The sequence below is a fragment of the Sparus aurata genome, chromosome 11, assembly GCF_900880675.1.
Source record: "Sparus aurata chromosome 11, fSpaAur1.1, whole genome shotgun sequence".
NCBI classification, from domain to species: Eukaryota; Metazoa; Chordata; class Actinopteri; order Spariformes; family Sparidae; genus Sparus; species Sparus aurata.
The window spans coordinates 27,155,650-27,171,839 of NC_044197.1; the positions used below are offsets into that span (position 1 = coordinate 27,155,650).

Genomic DNA, 16,190 nt, shown 5'->3' on the forward strand with positions numbered 1-16,190 from the left:
GCGGCACAAGTGATATGACATTGTATGCTACTAGGGAAAATTTACAGGATGGTTTTCCATTAACTTTGGTGATGACATTTGTGTCCCTCAGGATGAATTGTAATTACTATGGTGATTCTCTCACCAAATCATCAGCTGTCTGATGCTCTGGTGTATGCCTGAAAAAACTACCGACATCAGACTCTGCTGTCTTGTTAGCAAACTGTTAGCATGCTAACATGCTAACATGATAAATCAAGATGGGTAACATGGTGAGAATTGAAAGACTGGAATTCAGAACAGTAAATATTATACCTGCTTAACATCGGAATGTTACAACCAACGTTTGCATCATCCATACAGTACAGCCCTGCATGTATGCCATCCTTGTTATAGCTTTCTTTTGTCCACAGGGGGATTTCATAGTTTCCTTAACAGCTCTTAAAGTACAACAGTTGTGTTTCACATTCATCAAAGTATGAGGTTTGTGTGACTTTTGGCATTTCATTTTAAAAAACTGATTTGTCTATAAGGCATCACACATACGTATGTCAAATCAAGCATCTTGGTTTAGTGGTGAGCAGCCACGTGTCAAGTGGTTTCACCTCTAAAAGAAAAGAAATGCTGTGGGCTTTTCCTTAACATACTTTCTACAGTCATTACTCTTTAATGGGTTAGATCAAACTGCTGAAGCTGTGTTTGCACCATAGTAAATGATTAAAAATGCTGTTATGACTCAGCTTTAATGTCTTTACAGAAGTAATGATTTGGTCGGACCCGCTGTTAAAAGAAATATTTTCATGTAATGGCCAGAAATAAAACGCTGAGTGTGTAAGATGTATTTTGAAAAGACATCTATTACATCCAAGTCTTTTCAGTTAAATGGCTCAGTCAAATCCATCTACTGCTCTAATTAAGCCATTAACAGGATTCAGTGTTTACCATCACATGCCTCCACACTGGACAGAGAAGAGCTATGAGACGTTGGGGACAAATCTCCAGATATTTAGACATCCCTCCTTGTGTTCTACTTAAATCCTTTTATCCGAGCTGTAAGCAATTCTGTATTTAGGTCACCTTCCCCAATCCTGCAGCTAATTCTGCATTTGCCGATACTGTAACCAATCCTACTGTCTGCATAGCCAAAGGTCCTTTTTTCTATTATCTCCCTGCCTAAATCTGCAAGACTCCTACTCTATTTTTATAGACCTCCCCCTGCCGCCAATATCTCATCAGATTCACCGGCGCAGTGTGTGCCTACAGTCCTGGATTTAGTTTTTTTTTTTTTTTTCAAAATTTCACAGCAACAGAGCTGACTGTTGGAATTTGAAACACCATGCGGTCTGGTGATTGTGCAGATGAATCACTCAGCCTGCGTTCAGTTGGCAAACGGCCCCATGCAGCAGCGGCCGAGACGTGTTGTATCAGCTGAAATGTCGTCTCCATTCGGACGTCTACCTGCTAACCGCAGAGATCAAGTGTGCCCCGCGTTCTCTAACGCGGTTTAGTTTGAGTTCAGGTGGGCACAATGCTCCTCTGTGCATTCAACTTTCTAATGTTGATGTCTTCTTCTGTGTTTCCTTCCCCTGCCTCTCCATCCTGTTCTTGTATATTCTAATCCACCTCCTCCCTTTCTCCTTCTTTCACTAATCCCTGTGTTTCTTCTATACGTCCTCTCCTCTCTATTCTTCCTATCCACTCCTTCTCTACCTCCTCCCTTCAAACCTTCTCTTCTTCTCATTATTTTTCCTCCTCTGATTCTCCTTCTCTCTCTTCTTCTTTTGCCTGTTCTGTATTTCTTCCTTTTTCTCCTCCTCCCTCCTCTTCCTCGTAATTTTCCCTCTTCCTTTTTGTGTTCCTCCTGCTTCACTTCCTTGTTCCTCCTCCTCCATTGTGTTTCACTTCTCCATGGCCTCCTGTTTCTTGCCCATGTTCTATGTCTTCTTCTCCTTCTTTCTACCTATCCTTCTCCTTTCTCTTGTGTCTCTTCTTCACAAACTCCCCCTTCTTGTCATCCTCGTTCTCTTTCCCTTTTTCCCTCCCCTTCACCTCCTTCTCCGTATCGCTTTTCCTTGTCTTCTTCCCCACTCTCCTCCTCCTCTACAGGACTAATGACTCAGGCCTGCTCACCCATAAGGAGACCCTCCCAGTCCGGTCTCTGGTGCTGGGCGACATCCAGCGGCCGGGGTCCGAGGCTGCCTACAGGGTGGGACCCCTCCGTTGTCATGGTGACAGTAAGTCCATTTCAGTTGCTGGTTTCAGACTTATCGAGGATGTTTTTTTTAACAGTGTTTTGATGTTATTATATTATTCAAAGCACAGGCTCTTATTTAACTATACACTAATCCCTGTTTCCATCATGCTCCCTGCCATTTAATTTGTTCATTTAAAAATAAGCTGCAGCTAATTACGCTGTAGCTAATTAGCAGAACATCAGTTAATATATGACTCCCTGTATGCTCTTCAATAAGAACTTGTAATGAAAAGATATATAACTGACCTCAGTGATGTATTTTACCTTGTTTTAATTGCCTCTAATTGGAGCCTTCAGCTTAATGAGCAGATGAAATAAATAAATAAACCGCTTCAGAGATGCATCAACATAAACGAGATAGCATAGCAGGAGTTATGCCATTGTTCTCAGCTAATTAGTAGAACATTTTGCATCATTTGTTTACTACACGATTTTCATTATACAGCCATCATAATGAGATTTCACTGAATAGGCGTCATTCCAGAGTAAGATGAAAAAGATTTAAATCCCCTTTTTTTATGAGAAAAACATTTTCACATGGAGGGATATGAGGCATCTAAGAAGTGAAGACTTATTTTTTTGTGTCTCAGAAAACTTCTGGAACGCTGCGTTTTTTGACAAGGAGACGTCTTACCTTCACTTTCCCACCTTCCACGGAGAGCTGAACGCAGACATCTCCTTCCTTTTTAAAACACCGTCCTCCTCCGGGGTCTTCCTGGAAAATCTGGGCATCAAAGACTTCATCCGGATCGAACTCAGCTGTAAGTGAGGGCTCAAAAAATGTTCCGCCGTAATGATATAAATGTCTCTCTGGTTTCGTTCTAAACAGCTGGCAGTGGGAGATCGTCCCCGCCGGGAAAAGGACGGCAACAACCAAAAATTGCATACGTTGAAGTTATTCTTCAGGAAAAAACCTGTTTTACGTACGTTACTTCACTTGCAGAGTTGCAAAGTAGAAGGCTGCTGAAGGGGGAAAGTGTCTCTGTTCTCGCCTTAAATTACAAGAAGGTTCTTTAATGTTTCCAGTTCATAATTCTAGTCAGTTGATGGACTTTCCTAGTTAACAAAAAAAAAAAAAGCTGGTGCACAGAAAGTGATGGTTTTACATTCACGTGTTTGCTGTATGTGAAAGAGGAAGTCGTGAAGTGTTACAGAGGTGTTACAGTACTGTGGAACAGAGGGAAGGAAAGCACAATCTGTCTGCCTTATTTGCTTTCTCTGTATCACACACAACACACACACACACACACACACACAACACACCGTACAAATGGTACACATCCTCCTCGGGGAGCCCCGACAATGTTACAGCGGGGCCTCTCTTATCTCGCTGCAGCACTATTACTGCTGTTATTATGACAGCTGGGGTTGAGATGACTGTGCATCATTATTACTGCTGTTAACATGACGGTAGCCGGGCCACAGAGCAGTTCCTAAATTAAGTTATGCCTCTGGGTCTTTCTATCAAATGGTTAAACAATCCCACAGCTCTCCCTGCGCTGACAGCCTCCTCCATGAGGGACGACGTTGTGTTCGCGCACAGATGTCAGCGCTCTGCTAACTTCACCCCCGGATGGGGCGCGTAGGCATGCTGGCAGTGTAATGATGGATGAACGGACTCCATGTGGCCTTCAGCTAACCTCTCTTTATTATAGGTTAAGTTTTTAACCTAATAGAGCTGTGTAAATGCTGCGAAGATTAATGACTATGGGAGCTGGCCTAGATTATGTTTGGAGGTTCAGTCCCGCGGGGCGAGCACATACTTTCAACTTGTATCTATAAGAAGGAAGTCTTATGTGTTGCTCGCTGCTAAAAGTAACACGTCTTTCAAGTTAACTATAACTGCACGTAGCAGAGATTCAGAATCACAGGTATGAGTGTGCAGCTGTTTTATCGGCTCTCTGTGGCTGCGCTGAAGCACAGTGTCAGCATGCTAACATGTTCCCAACGCTCACATGATTTACCTTACCCCCCCCCCCCCCCCCCCCGACAATGCTAACATGTTAATGTTGTTAATGCCACCAGTTTAACATGATAGCATGCTAAAGTCTGCCTGTATGGAACGTCACCAGTTTTTCAAGTATCTTCCCCGTAAACCAAAGCGTTGTACAAAATAAGAACTTGGTGAAAAGTTCAGTGATGACCAAAGTTACCAAAGTGTAATTCAGATATGCCCAAAAGTAAAATGCCATATTTTCCCCATCAAAATCCATCGATCTAAATGGGATAATTAAGCAAATTACAGCCAGATTACACACACACACACACAAAGAGACAAACAGATGTGAGTTTGTAGCTGCTGCGTCTCTCTCCTGCCTTGGGCTGGCCCCTGAATCATCTCAGATCTGCGTCCATCTGTCAGTCCATCCTGCCCACAGATGCACGGGTGGGAGGAAGTCACTTCAGACTTCTGCCAACATATGATGATGGAAGAGCATGGCTGGCTAATGGGTTCAATGAAAGATGGCACAGTCTGGAGCCAAACTGAGAAAATTGCTTTTCCCCCTGAACAATGTGGCAGGAGAAGACCCTCATCTTTATCCAAGTCTGTCATCTTTTCAATATTGACTTCAAATATAATTTTACTTTATATTTTGGCCGTTTTTGTTAAGTTTGGCACTCCTCCTCCTCCTTTATCAACAGCTGACTATCTAGGAACAGCTGACAAGGTCTTCATACATCTGCTGTAGACTGTTCCTCATTGGTTGGATGGATTTCACACAATTCACATTTATATCATTCATAAAAGTAACTGAGCCGCTTTCAGAGTGATTACACACACTGCTGTGATGGATTCTTTTATATGTTTCGCTCCGTGCCGAGATGGAGTCTTTGGAAGCTGCGTGAGAGATTTGCAGTGTCTAACTCATCAGAGGACACAATTATCTCAAACTGTCAGGGAGGGTTTGTTAATCAGCTGGTTACAGTTCATCATCAACAAGTCAAACTCACTCTGCTGATGAGACAGTCACCCAGTCGTCACAATGCTCCTCTGTTTCCTGTGTTTCTTCTTCTCCTGCCTCATCTGACCTGACTTCTCTGACCACCGCTCTCCTCTCCAGCCTCCTCAGAGGTCGTCTTCTCTTTCGACGTGGGAAACGGGCCGCTTGAGGTGCAAGTGGAGACGCACGTCCCGCTGAACGACAACCGGTGGCACAGCGTACGCGCCGAGCGGAACGTGAAGGAGGCGTCGCTGCGCGTCGACAAGTTCCCCGCCGCCACGCAGGAGGCTCCTGCCGACGGACACATTCACCTGCAGCTCAACAGCCAGTTATTCATAGGTGAGAAGCAAGCGTGCGACTTTGGGTGTATGATTGTGTGTGTGTGTGTTCCCAAAGTGGCTTCAAAATGACACGTGAGGAAAATTCAGTGTGAGAGAATTTAGAAGGCCTAGTCGTGTTAGGATATGGGTGTGAAGTTAAAAGGAGTCAGGAGGAGTTTTAGGTTATGGTGAGGATTAGGATTAGGATTAGGCGTGCAGGTGAGGGAGTTATGGCGTTTGAACGTTCACCTCATTAGCAGTTGAGTGCCAGTGATAAGTGCTGTCAGGTCTTATCCTTTCTTATCTACAACACATGCAAACAAGGATGCAAATGTTTCCACAAACACCTCCTGAGAAAAAGAGAGAAAGAGAAAAAACCGGAACCTGCACATTATATTATCCCTGTCTCAACTGCTCATCGTGAAGTAGACAGTTCAGATAAATTAAACCTCAACGGACTTTCTTCCTTTTACAAATTGTGCAATATCTTCCCACTTTGCCATGCAGATCCCATTAGACAAACATTTTGCATTGCAGGGATAAAAGTTTTGCTCTGCACCACAGCGGTCCCAGGCGGGCAGCTGATGGAGGAAGCCAGGCAGCTGCATATGTCTCATAAAAGCAAACCTGTTCCTCAGAGTCCTTTATAACCCAACCGGCCAGAGGTGCTTACAAAGTGTTGAGTAGCATTAACAAGTGCTGCTGATATCGAGAAAAAAAAATCTGTAGGGCTATGGCGGAAAAAGGAGACGCTGAGTCGATGATTTCCTGAACACTGAATAATGAATAATAAATAACCATGTGTTCTCGAGTATGTGTACGTATGATGATGATGTGGGGTTTGTATGTATTTATGTAACCTGGCTTATTGGACGGGATACACTGAAACCAAGTCATTTTGCAAACCAAATAAAATCAGGAGTTGAATTTAAATGGTTTGAACACATTTTTATTTTTAAAAAAAAGGTTTGCAGCCCGTCAAGAAGCGCTGGGATTAAGCGCTTGTGCAGCAAGACAAAAAAAAAGGACATTAGCTCAATGCTATGCAACACTATGTTAACAGAGGGTTAACTTTTAACAGCCAACATCAAATGTACAACTAAAGGCAACTAAACTAAACTAAAGACAACAACTGCTTCCAAAAATGGGCTTTTCTGGCTCTGTTATGAGTCAAACAAGAAGCTTTAGTCTGACAAACAAGTCATTCTGAATCAGAATCTTACATTAAATGTGCAGACATTAACCTCTCATATCATAATATCAGACATTGACGCCTCCCTCCTCCTCATCATGGAGCTAACTAGTGTCTGTGACTTGATTATTACTTAGCTATCTGTTTAAAATGTGTTGGTGTGGCAATGCATGAGCCTGTGTATGCAGCACAGTGTATAGGTACATAGTAACTATAGATAATAAGCTGTAAGAGTCAAATTTGAATATTGAAGAAAAATAGAATGGGATAATAGAGGACTGACGGCACTGCACCAAACTTCTACTAAGACAAACTTGCCTACTCTGACTTTCGTTTTGTGTAAAGGACACGACAGGTGAGGAATGGCCGGCTGCTGGTATCGTGTCCTCGAACAGATTACCTGATAAGAACTGTTCTGTTCAGCGATTGTTCTGCGTGGAACAAGTTGCCTGAAAGCGTCAAAGTTGGTACCAGTTTGTTTTTTTTTGTCTTTAAAACAATATGGTTTCTGATATGGACTATAGTCTGTGCATAGCTTTACAACTTTGTTTTATGTTTTATGTTTTTTGTGTGAGTTATTTCACTGACTGATACTGAGCAATTTTGATGTTATGCTTATAATGAACCCAGGAAGACTAGCAACCACTTTGTGGAAGCTAATGGGCAGAATATCAAATGAAAGTCTTTAAATCTATGTCTAGGTTTTTAAAGAGCCGTATTGACTTGTGATTGGTAAATTGCACGTCTCTTGGGATTGAAGTTTAACGAAACAGGCCCATCTGATTCTCAGTACGGACAGAGCTGTTTTGCATTTTTGGCCAAACTATGTCTACCTGTAATTCTAACAAGCACTTTGACTCTCTTATCACCGGCTCTCTGCTCCAGGTTCATTTATTTTTACTGAAGACATACAGGAAAAAAACGCATAATGATAGTTGTCTTTTTTTAAAATTATATTCCTCAGACAGCTGGACTGTATTTCTACCCACGGACCAATACACATTTAATACTTCATAGATTATTAACAACAACGGGAGGGTGTATGAGAGACCGACTCAATCTGCAGTGTCCCCGATAGTCTAGAGACATGTGTGACTCACTGCTGTGTTCATGGACAACAATGGAGCTCGATGGCACAAAGGAATAAGCTTCATCAGGCTTTGGCTACTCAGACAATATCTGGTGGGAGTGGGATTGAAACGTTTGTTTTTCTCATTAGATTTGCTGAAATGTACAGATGTGAATATCACCAGTTATACCCATTAAATAAACATAAAAAAAAAACTTGACTGATAGGCTGAACGCAACAACATTTTTCCCAGTTTACCAACTAAACATAAATATCTTAAACATTTTAGTATATTGTGAACAATGAATTCAAGCTGAGTTCATAGCATATAGTATAGTATATTAAAAGTATAGATCTGGGGTCTTTTTAAGGAACTGAGGCCTTTTATATACTTCACTTTTACCTGTTAAATGTAATATTCTTTGTTCCTCTCGACTTTATCATATTAAACTCTCCTATCTTGACTCCATCTCTTCCACAGACTTTTCGTTGTTCTGTTTAACCTCCCGCTCTCATCTGTCGCACTGAGTTTGAGGGGATGAAATCCCATCTTGTACCGCGGTGATTTATCCCTCTGCAAATATTTTGGACATTCGTGCATTTGTAAACAAACATTTTGAAGGGAAAATCAGCCCACAAATAATGATGAGATCGGGGAGATGCAGAGACGCAGCGCTGGGTTTTGATTGGCTGACTGCGTTAAGATAATAATCCCCTCGGAACAGCCCGAAAGAAGTGACCATGAGTCAGCCTGCTCGCCTTACTTGGGCGGCACAGTCCTGGGTGGTGTTTACCGGCGGTGCGGAGGGATTCATATGTTTGAATGGAAATATGATGGGATTATGAAATGGAGTGCCGAGGGAGAGGCTGTTTGTGTTTGACAAAGACTTGATTTACAGCAGAGCAATGTGCATTTGTGTGTCTCCGCTCGCTTGTTTTGGAAAGTGAAGGGCCATGTGCTCCAGAAAGTGTTATTGTTAATCCATAAAGTTATTAGGCTCCCTTCTGTGAAATCATCATTCACAGTACCGCAGAGATATCTATATCGCTATGAATAGTGCCTCCCATTTGTAACATAAAATTGCAGTGTGTAACTTAATAAGACAGGATATTCCATAGTTAATAAACTTTGAATTAATATTGCCCCGGGTGAATATATATGACACAAAGTTATTCTGGTTCAGCCTTTATTGCCATAGGAAGGAATTAATTTTGTAAACACACTGTAACACACATCTGTGTACAAGCTGTGGTTAAAGTAGTACTCGTAGTGTACGTTTTTGTGTGGTGACTGTTGGCTGATGTGAGAAGATGAGTATGTTTATGACTTACTGCGTGGTTCGATATAGTATCTAGGTATCTGTTCACTCTTTTTTTTTGCATCCTCTGGGATCAGTTCTGTGTAGCTGGTATTCAGTGTAGCTGCTAAACTGGAAATAAGTCATTTTACTTTCAGTATTCTTTGCTTATGACCTACTAGTTGCATAGTTCACAAAGTAACACAAATCAAACACACCCACCGTGTGTCCCAACCGACAGATGCATGCTGGGAGTGGTTAAAATGCTTGTGGTGAATCTTTGTTACCATCGCCACAGGTCTGTGTGTTTGCGGCCACGGTGATGTTTTATTCTGTTGTCAACGCCAGCTTGTCCTCATCAGAAAAACAAACGTTCAGGTCGAGTGTGAAAGTATCTTATTACGACTCATGTGTAAGCTCTTTTTTTGGGGGGGGGGGGGTGAAAGCAAAGTCAAGAGTGAGTTGTTTTAAGTAGTAATCCTGCCACTTCATTAGTAATTCTGTGTGCTGTATCGTAGACAACTGGAGTTGTTTCAGTTTCTTGAAGGCGTGTCACATCTCATCCAAGAGGCTTCTTCAGTTCTAACCAACTGGAGTGGAGGTGCAGGCTTTTAAAACCTGCGTGGGAGTGTGAGCTCTTAGTTTCAGAGTTGTTTTAACTTACTAATGTGATTAAGTTACATCTTGTGACATATTATCATTGCAACATACTGTGTGTGCGTAACGTTCGTATGTTTGTTACTGAACTTACAAAAGTAAGAGACAAACCACTATGTTTTCCTAAATCTAACCAAACTGCAAGCGCACAGTACAGCTCATGTATGGTTCCTTTAAAATGCGTCTGCGAGCCCGTTCCTCTTTGTATTTAGTTATTTGAAAAATAGTCTGAACTGGGTTTGAATTAAGCAACCAATCAAGCTTAGTCGACACATCCCCAGCTAGTTCTCTGTCTTAATAATACCCGCACCGCCTCTGTGTTCACAGCCTTCTTTCTTTTTATTTCTGTCATTTTTGTTTAAAATATCTGAATGTTGTCCTCTTCTCTGGTTGCTTCTAGTAACTCCACACTAAGGAAGGTGGTTGCATATTTATCATTGGTAATCACTTGTGCACAATGGCTGCAAACGTCCATCTGTAGGAATACATGGTTGGATTGGACGACAGGACTGTGACCAGATGTTGTTTTGCTAGTGTGCATGTTAACGTGCACTTGAATGTGTGGCCTGAAGATGTTGTTGTATTTAATGTTGTATTACTCTTTCCATCCCTAATATTATTTTAAAGAAGCACTCTTTTTTTATTGGAACACCATGACGTGAGCCTCTGAGGCTGGCAAAGTGTCTGACATTCTCACAGCGTTTTTCTTTTGACTCCCGCAGGACTTCTTTCTCTGGCAGTTCCCATTCTTTCTCTGCCTGGGTCAGAGGGTTCGGTCCCTCAGGACTCTGTCATTGCTCTTTAAGCCAAATTACATTTAGTATTTGATTTTTTTTCTGCAGTCACAAGCAGTTTTTTTTCTTCTTTTTTTTGTAGATGCATTTTAGCTTCTGCTGGTTAAATCAGCATTTAGCAGAAGTTTACTGTGCCTGAGCTTCATTCGGTGTAATCAAACTCTTCCCAATTGAGTTGTTTAGAGAGTTTTTAATTAATTTTCTTTTGTGCTCGTAATGTGATGTCTTTGTTCTATAACTCGTGCGGCAGGCGGAGACCTCACACAGGTTTGTGATACAGCGGTATGAAAAGCTGCTCTGGCTGAACATTTGAAGCCTTTCCAGACTCAAACTGTGAGAGTAACACCCTGCCAATTCCAGTCTGTGAGAAAAATAATAACTGCCAAACGTGCATATGAAATAAGACGTCGCCAGCTTGGAACTCCGGGAGAAATGTAATTCTGCCAAGTGTAAACTCTGTGAACAGTGTGAGGTCGCTGCAGTATATTACAATGATAATTGTCAGGTGAAAGGAGGAAGAGATGCTTTGCCACTCGCCTGTTAGTGGAAGGGATGAGTTTCAGACACCAGATGGCTCATCAGCCATGCAGTTAGCCAATCAACAGCCAGCACAGCGATATGAGCGGTGTCAGTGTCTCGTCGCCCTGCAGGGCCGACATGGTCGTGTTGCGCTGCAGTGGAAACATGTGGTTGTCAATCATCATTTACTGCAGAGAAGACAAAAAATATCATTGATTTACAGTCATTCAGAGACAGAACGAGAGGGGGAGGGTGACTATTGTTGCCAGAATGGTCGATTTCCTGCCAAATTGGGCTGCTCCCTATTTTATTGGGCAGGTAAAATTGCTTCGGGCTGGCTCACGAGACTTTTTCACTCAATCAAAAGTTACACTATAATCCAGTGATTCGACCTCTGTGTCTCTCACATTTGTGTAGCCGATCATCGAGGTTGGCCCGGCACTCTGTTCAATAGGTGACTGATTTACAGTTGAGCTCAAACTTCTTTTCTTTTCAAATTATTATTCACTCAGCCTCATCACGAAAGCCTTGTGCAAGCTTTTATAGAAGTGATTACTGAATCTATTATCTAAAAGGAAGAAGACGATAAGAGGAGCATAACAAGGACTCTTGAACAGAAGAGGACTGGGCAGGCTTTTAGCACTGATTGTGTTACTGGCTAAAAATGGTCCCTCTCAGACGTGCAGGTGGTGACGCTCTGTCCATCTCCAACCCTCTCATGCAAACCAGGAAATACTGATCGGATTATTTTGAATGAAAAAAAAAAAATGTCTTTGGTTGTTTTTTTGTGAATTAAACGACGTTTTATTGACACTGGCTGCTTTGTCTGGCGATTACCGCTGTTCGTTCATGTCGTGATGTAGAGAGGAGACACATTAGCGCAACTGGGCCTCGCAGTGTATTTCGCCGCTCGCAGATCACCTGTTTGGGTCAGAGTTTCAGCGGTAGGGATACGGAGGTTCTACGGTTGAGAAAATGTAGTGCCAAAAGAAAGGGCGGTCTGACGGCGATGTAAAGCGCTGAGAATTTCCTCTGTACAACGTACACTTGAACTGATATAGATTTTTTTTAGGTGGGCCTTGTTTCAGGTGCTTAAAATTCGCTTTGCATCTGGACCCCGTTCACTGCAGTACAAAGCTGAGTGTCTGGGCTGGAGCGGCTCTCTGCTTCTCCAAACTGAGGCTGCGCTGATCGGTGATTACGGTAGGGAACAGACAGACTATAGATATGTACTTTATATGACCCCGCTTCAAAAAACCCAAACTATCCCTTTAACAGGTATCTCTGTAACAGCATACAGAGATGGCACAATGTTGCAACCGTTATTTCTTCACATATTCTTGATCATTTCAGTTGTTTTTGTTTGTTTGTTTTCTATCAAAATTCTTATATCCTACAGTCTTTATCGAAGCTGACTTTGATCATGTGTGGGAGAGGTTTGACTTCAGATGATGTGGTACATGTAGTGACAAAACTGCATACAAATAAAGTTTTGGTGGATGAGTGGGTGAAGCACGGGTCTCAGGAGAATCCAGTGTGATCATTTTTGGACCTGTATAAAGCTGCTGAGTGCACACGGTGTAAATGTCTCAGCAAGGACGCCAAGGCAACATTCCAGACTTCTGCAGTGCACAGTGTCAATTTTGTAACTGTAACTGGTCATCTTGATTGGACATTCAGACAACAGACATGCAACATTACAGGGTTTGATGGGCTAGAACCAATGTATCATGGGCACAATATTCATTTCTTTCGTTGGCAGGAGGCACTGCGTCGAGACAGAAAGGCTTCCTGGGCTGCATTCGTTCTCTTCAGCTGAACGGCGTCACTCTGGACCTGGAGGAGAGGGCGAAGATCACCCCGGGCGTCCGTCCTGGGTGCCCGGGCCACTGCAGCAGCTACGGGTCACTCTGCCAGAACCAGGGCCGCTGCGTGGAGAGAGCCAGTGGTTTCTCATGTGACTGTGGCCAGTCAGCCTACACGGGATCCTTTTGTCATGAAGGTACATTCACAAACACACTAGGGACTTCCTGCCTGTGAATACACAGATCCGAAGACTAGAGCTTTTATATTATTCATTTTCTGTGTCCCAAAGTAGCAATGAAAACATTTCAATCCCAATTAAGGACGGATATGTGAATGTTTCCACTTTTACAAATCATGAAGGCTTTCCAAGCTACTGATAACATGAACTTTATAGCTAAAAAAAACATTATTTTTAAAATCTGTAAAGCTATAAGTTGACTCAACATTTTAAGCCTCCGGACAGCTCCAATTATATCTGACAGACAGATATACACACACTGGTCGATGAAATCAGAGAAAAACATGGTGCGATATCAGCTTGAAAATAAAACGGAGTCTATCTTCCAAATTCAAATTGGCTCAGTTGATTATCTTAGTTTTTCATCCCTACCATTGCCTTGACAATTTAATTTCCCTCTGAATAATTTAGCGTGGAGTTTATCATGGGTTTATGTCTGAGGAAGGCAGACGCCATAAAACTGCTCCAGACTTCATTTGCGGGGTAAATAATTACTAAGAGGGGTCTTAACAGCTTTTGAAGGTTTTAATGGTAATATTTATGCTGAAACTGTATTTTTAAAGGTAAAACATGTGACGTTCACCGCGACTACATATTTAACCAAAGCACTGGCATCTCAGGCCGACATGAGGGCGTGCATCATTCACTCAGTAAAGCTGAAAAAAAAAAAGAAAAGAGGAAAGCGTCTGAGCGCAAATTGCTCGCTTCTCATCAGGCCGTCAGAGAAGCTGATATTATATTTGTTCTGGTTAACTTTACATGGCAATTAGCAGTTCTTCAGTATGAATGTTCCAAACGTCATTTATTAAACCTTTAAATATCTTTAATTATAAGGCCTGTATAGTATTCCAATATTTTAATTACAAGACGACAGTAATACCATTAAACATTTTAGAAGTAACTCATGGTGCTTTTTTCTTGTTGCTCAACACTTAACTCATGTTGTATCGCACCCACGCCTGCTTTTCCTTTCCAACTAAACAGTGATTTCATCATATTTCTGTCATCTGGTATCGGTTCACGGTAATATTAGGCTCATGACTGTTTGATTTGAGCAGCAGGGAGTTCTCCTGCTTTTTATTGCATTTATTTTGCCAGCTGCGGCCCATTCAGAGGCTCTCCAAACAAAGGAAGAGATTTGTTTTGCCACTCAGATATGGCAGACGGCAGCAGTGGTGCATTAGTCAGACTCGCGGGGGAATAGCTCACCTACGTCAGGAACGCCACCATCCACTGCGATGGTATGCGAAAGTCCTGGTACAGGAAATGTCTCTTTGTGTTATTCCGTACTTTGAGTCATTTCATCTGACTCGCCGCCTTTTGTTGGTTTGAGGGAATAAAGGTTACACACAGTTCATTAAGCGCACACTTTCCAACCAACTGCTGTTTTCAATTGCCATCTCCCAGTTTCCTCCCGTGGTCACAGTTCTACAAAGTGTCTCCCGGTTTATGTCAAAACTTCACACCTTTTTCCATTTTAGTCTTCACCACTTGTTTCTGGCAGTGCACAGGTTGTAGTCAACTGCACTGCTGAGCCTCATCATCCTCAGTGAATGAGATACAGACAGAAGAAATGGGGAAAAGGAAGAAATTGTGCAAATTTAAGACATCGTTGGAAGAGAAATCATTTCCGTGTTAATTTTCCATTTCTTACAGGCGTTTCTTAAAGAAAGTGGCGTACTGTTTGAGAAATCTGCCGCATCAGTTTTCTATGTCCATCACGGGGGTCACACAGATGTCAGTCACCATCAAGAGGCTGACAAACACAGGACGGGGGAATTCTGCATGGAATTCTCAGGGGCAGGGAAAAAAATATTCATTATGCCAGGGATTCACGTCAGTGGGGTGAATTACTCTGTTTCCTGAATATTAAAAGTATTTCCTGTAACATTAGCTGGGTTGGTCGGGGAGACTGGAATGTACATTTCCCCGAATGTAACAGAGCTGCTAAGTGTGGCCCGCGCCCTGTTACAGCAGGGCCTGAATTGCCTAGGGGTGTCACGAACAGTCAATTACCAACTCATATTACAAATATCCAGAAGTGTCTAATATTCACACAAACAACCGGAATAAAAACTACAACAACAGGACTTGAAATACAGCAACGGGTTTTGATTTGTTAGTAAGTCGACAGGTTTGGGTTGAAGCCTTAAACAGAAACATTATAATGGCCCGTCATGCCCTGCTGCTTTAATGAGGAGGTAGAGAGCAGACAGCTTGTGTAAGTGGACCGTCCAGCTGATGTTAGACTGACCCTGACTGTCTGTCTCGTTCACTGTCTGCACCCTTTGGCCTCCTGACACTCGTTCTGAGAGAGTCATAATGATCCCATTCTGTGCAGAAAGTCAAGCACTGAGATTATCTTGAAAGACTCTTCTAGCCCTCCACGCCATCGTGCGCCATGTGATGCATCAAGGGCTTGTTGGGAGGTGTCGAAAGTCACCATAGTGTTTGACTGAGTCACGGCTGCACAAATACACATGCTGTGCTGTGTTGTTAAAAGAAAAGTTCAACATTCTGGGAAATTTGATTATTTCACTTTCTTGTGAGTGAGACAGAAGTCACCTCGAGAGGCAGCTGGATCATGTGATGAGCTATGTGCTGGCGGCTGAACACACCTTCGTTTCCAAATAGAAACCACTGGCAGTTACAAGGCGCGATTCTGATGTGACGGAGTAATGAGAGAAGAGACTGTTTGTTTGAAATTGACAATGGCGGCTCCTCAATATGTTATTTTAGATGCTGCTGTAGCATCCGTTATACTGGACCAAAGCTTTGGACTATATTTCAGTGAAAGAAGAGCAAAGAACAATAACGAAGACTATTCTCAATGCAAATGGTGTTTTTGTTTGTCTATTGACTGACTTAGATAAGACTTTATTTACCAACTGGCTCCACTGACGTAGCGCTCTCCTACTGTTGATCTGATTGGCTGAAGTTGGCAATATATATGATAAGTATCATTATTATGATATGAGACTATATATAGTTTGAGATTTTGAATATCGTTATATCCTGATAGGGTGTAAGTGTTATCTTTTAGGTTTTAAAGGCTGCATTACAGTAAAGTGATGTCATTTTTTTTTATGTATCACACTGTGCTATTTTTTCAAATACCTACC

At 42.2% G+C, this 16,190-nt stretch overlaps 1 protein-coding gene across 1 annotated transcript in view; it reads left to right on the forward strand.

Moving 5' to 3' along the window:
* Positions 1-16,190, forward strand: part of LOC115592007 (contactin-associated protein-like 4) — a 117,791-nt gene that overhangs the window by 83,988 nt on the left and 17,613 nt on the right. Inside the window, exons 15-18 of the mRNA XM_030434465.1 lie at positions 2,086-2,213; positions 2,824-2,994; positions 5,296-5,514; positions 12,787-13,026. Coding sequence (XP_030290325.1) covers positions 2,086-2,213; positions 2,824-2,994; positions 5,296-5,514; positions 12,787-13,026 — 758 coding nt within the window. The remainder of the gene's footprint in view (positions 1-2,085; positions 2,214-2,823; positions 2,995-5,295; positions 5,515-12,786; positions 13,027-16,190) is intronic.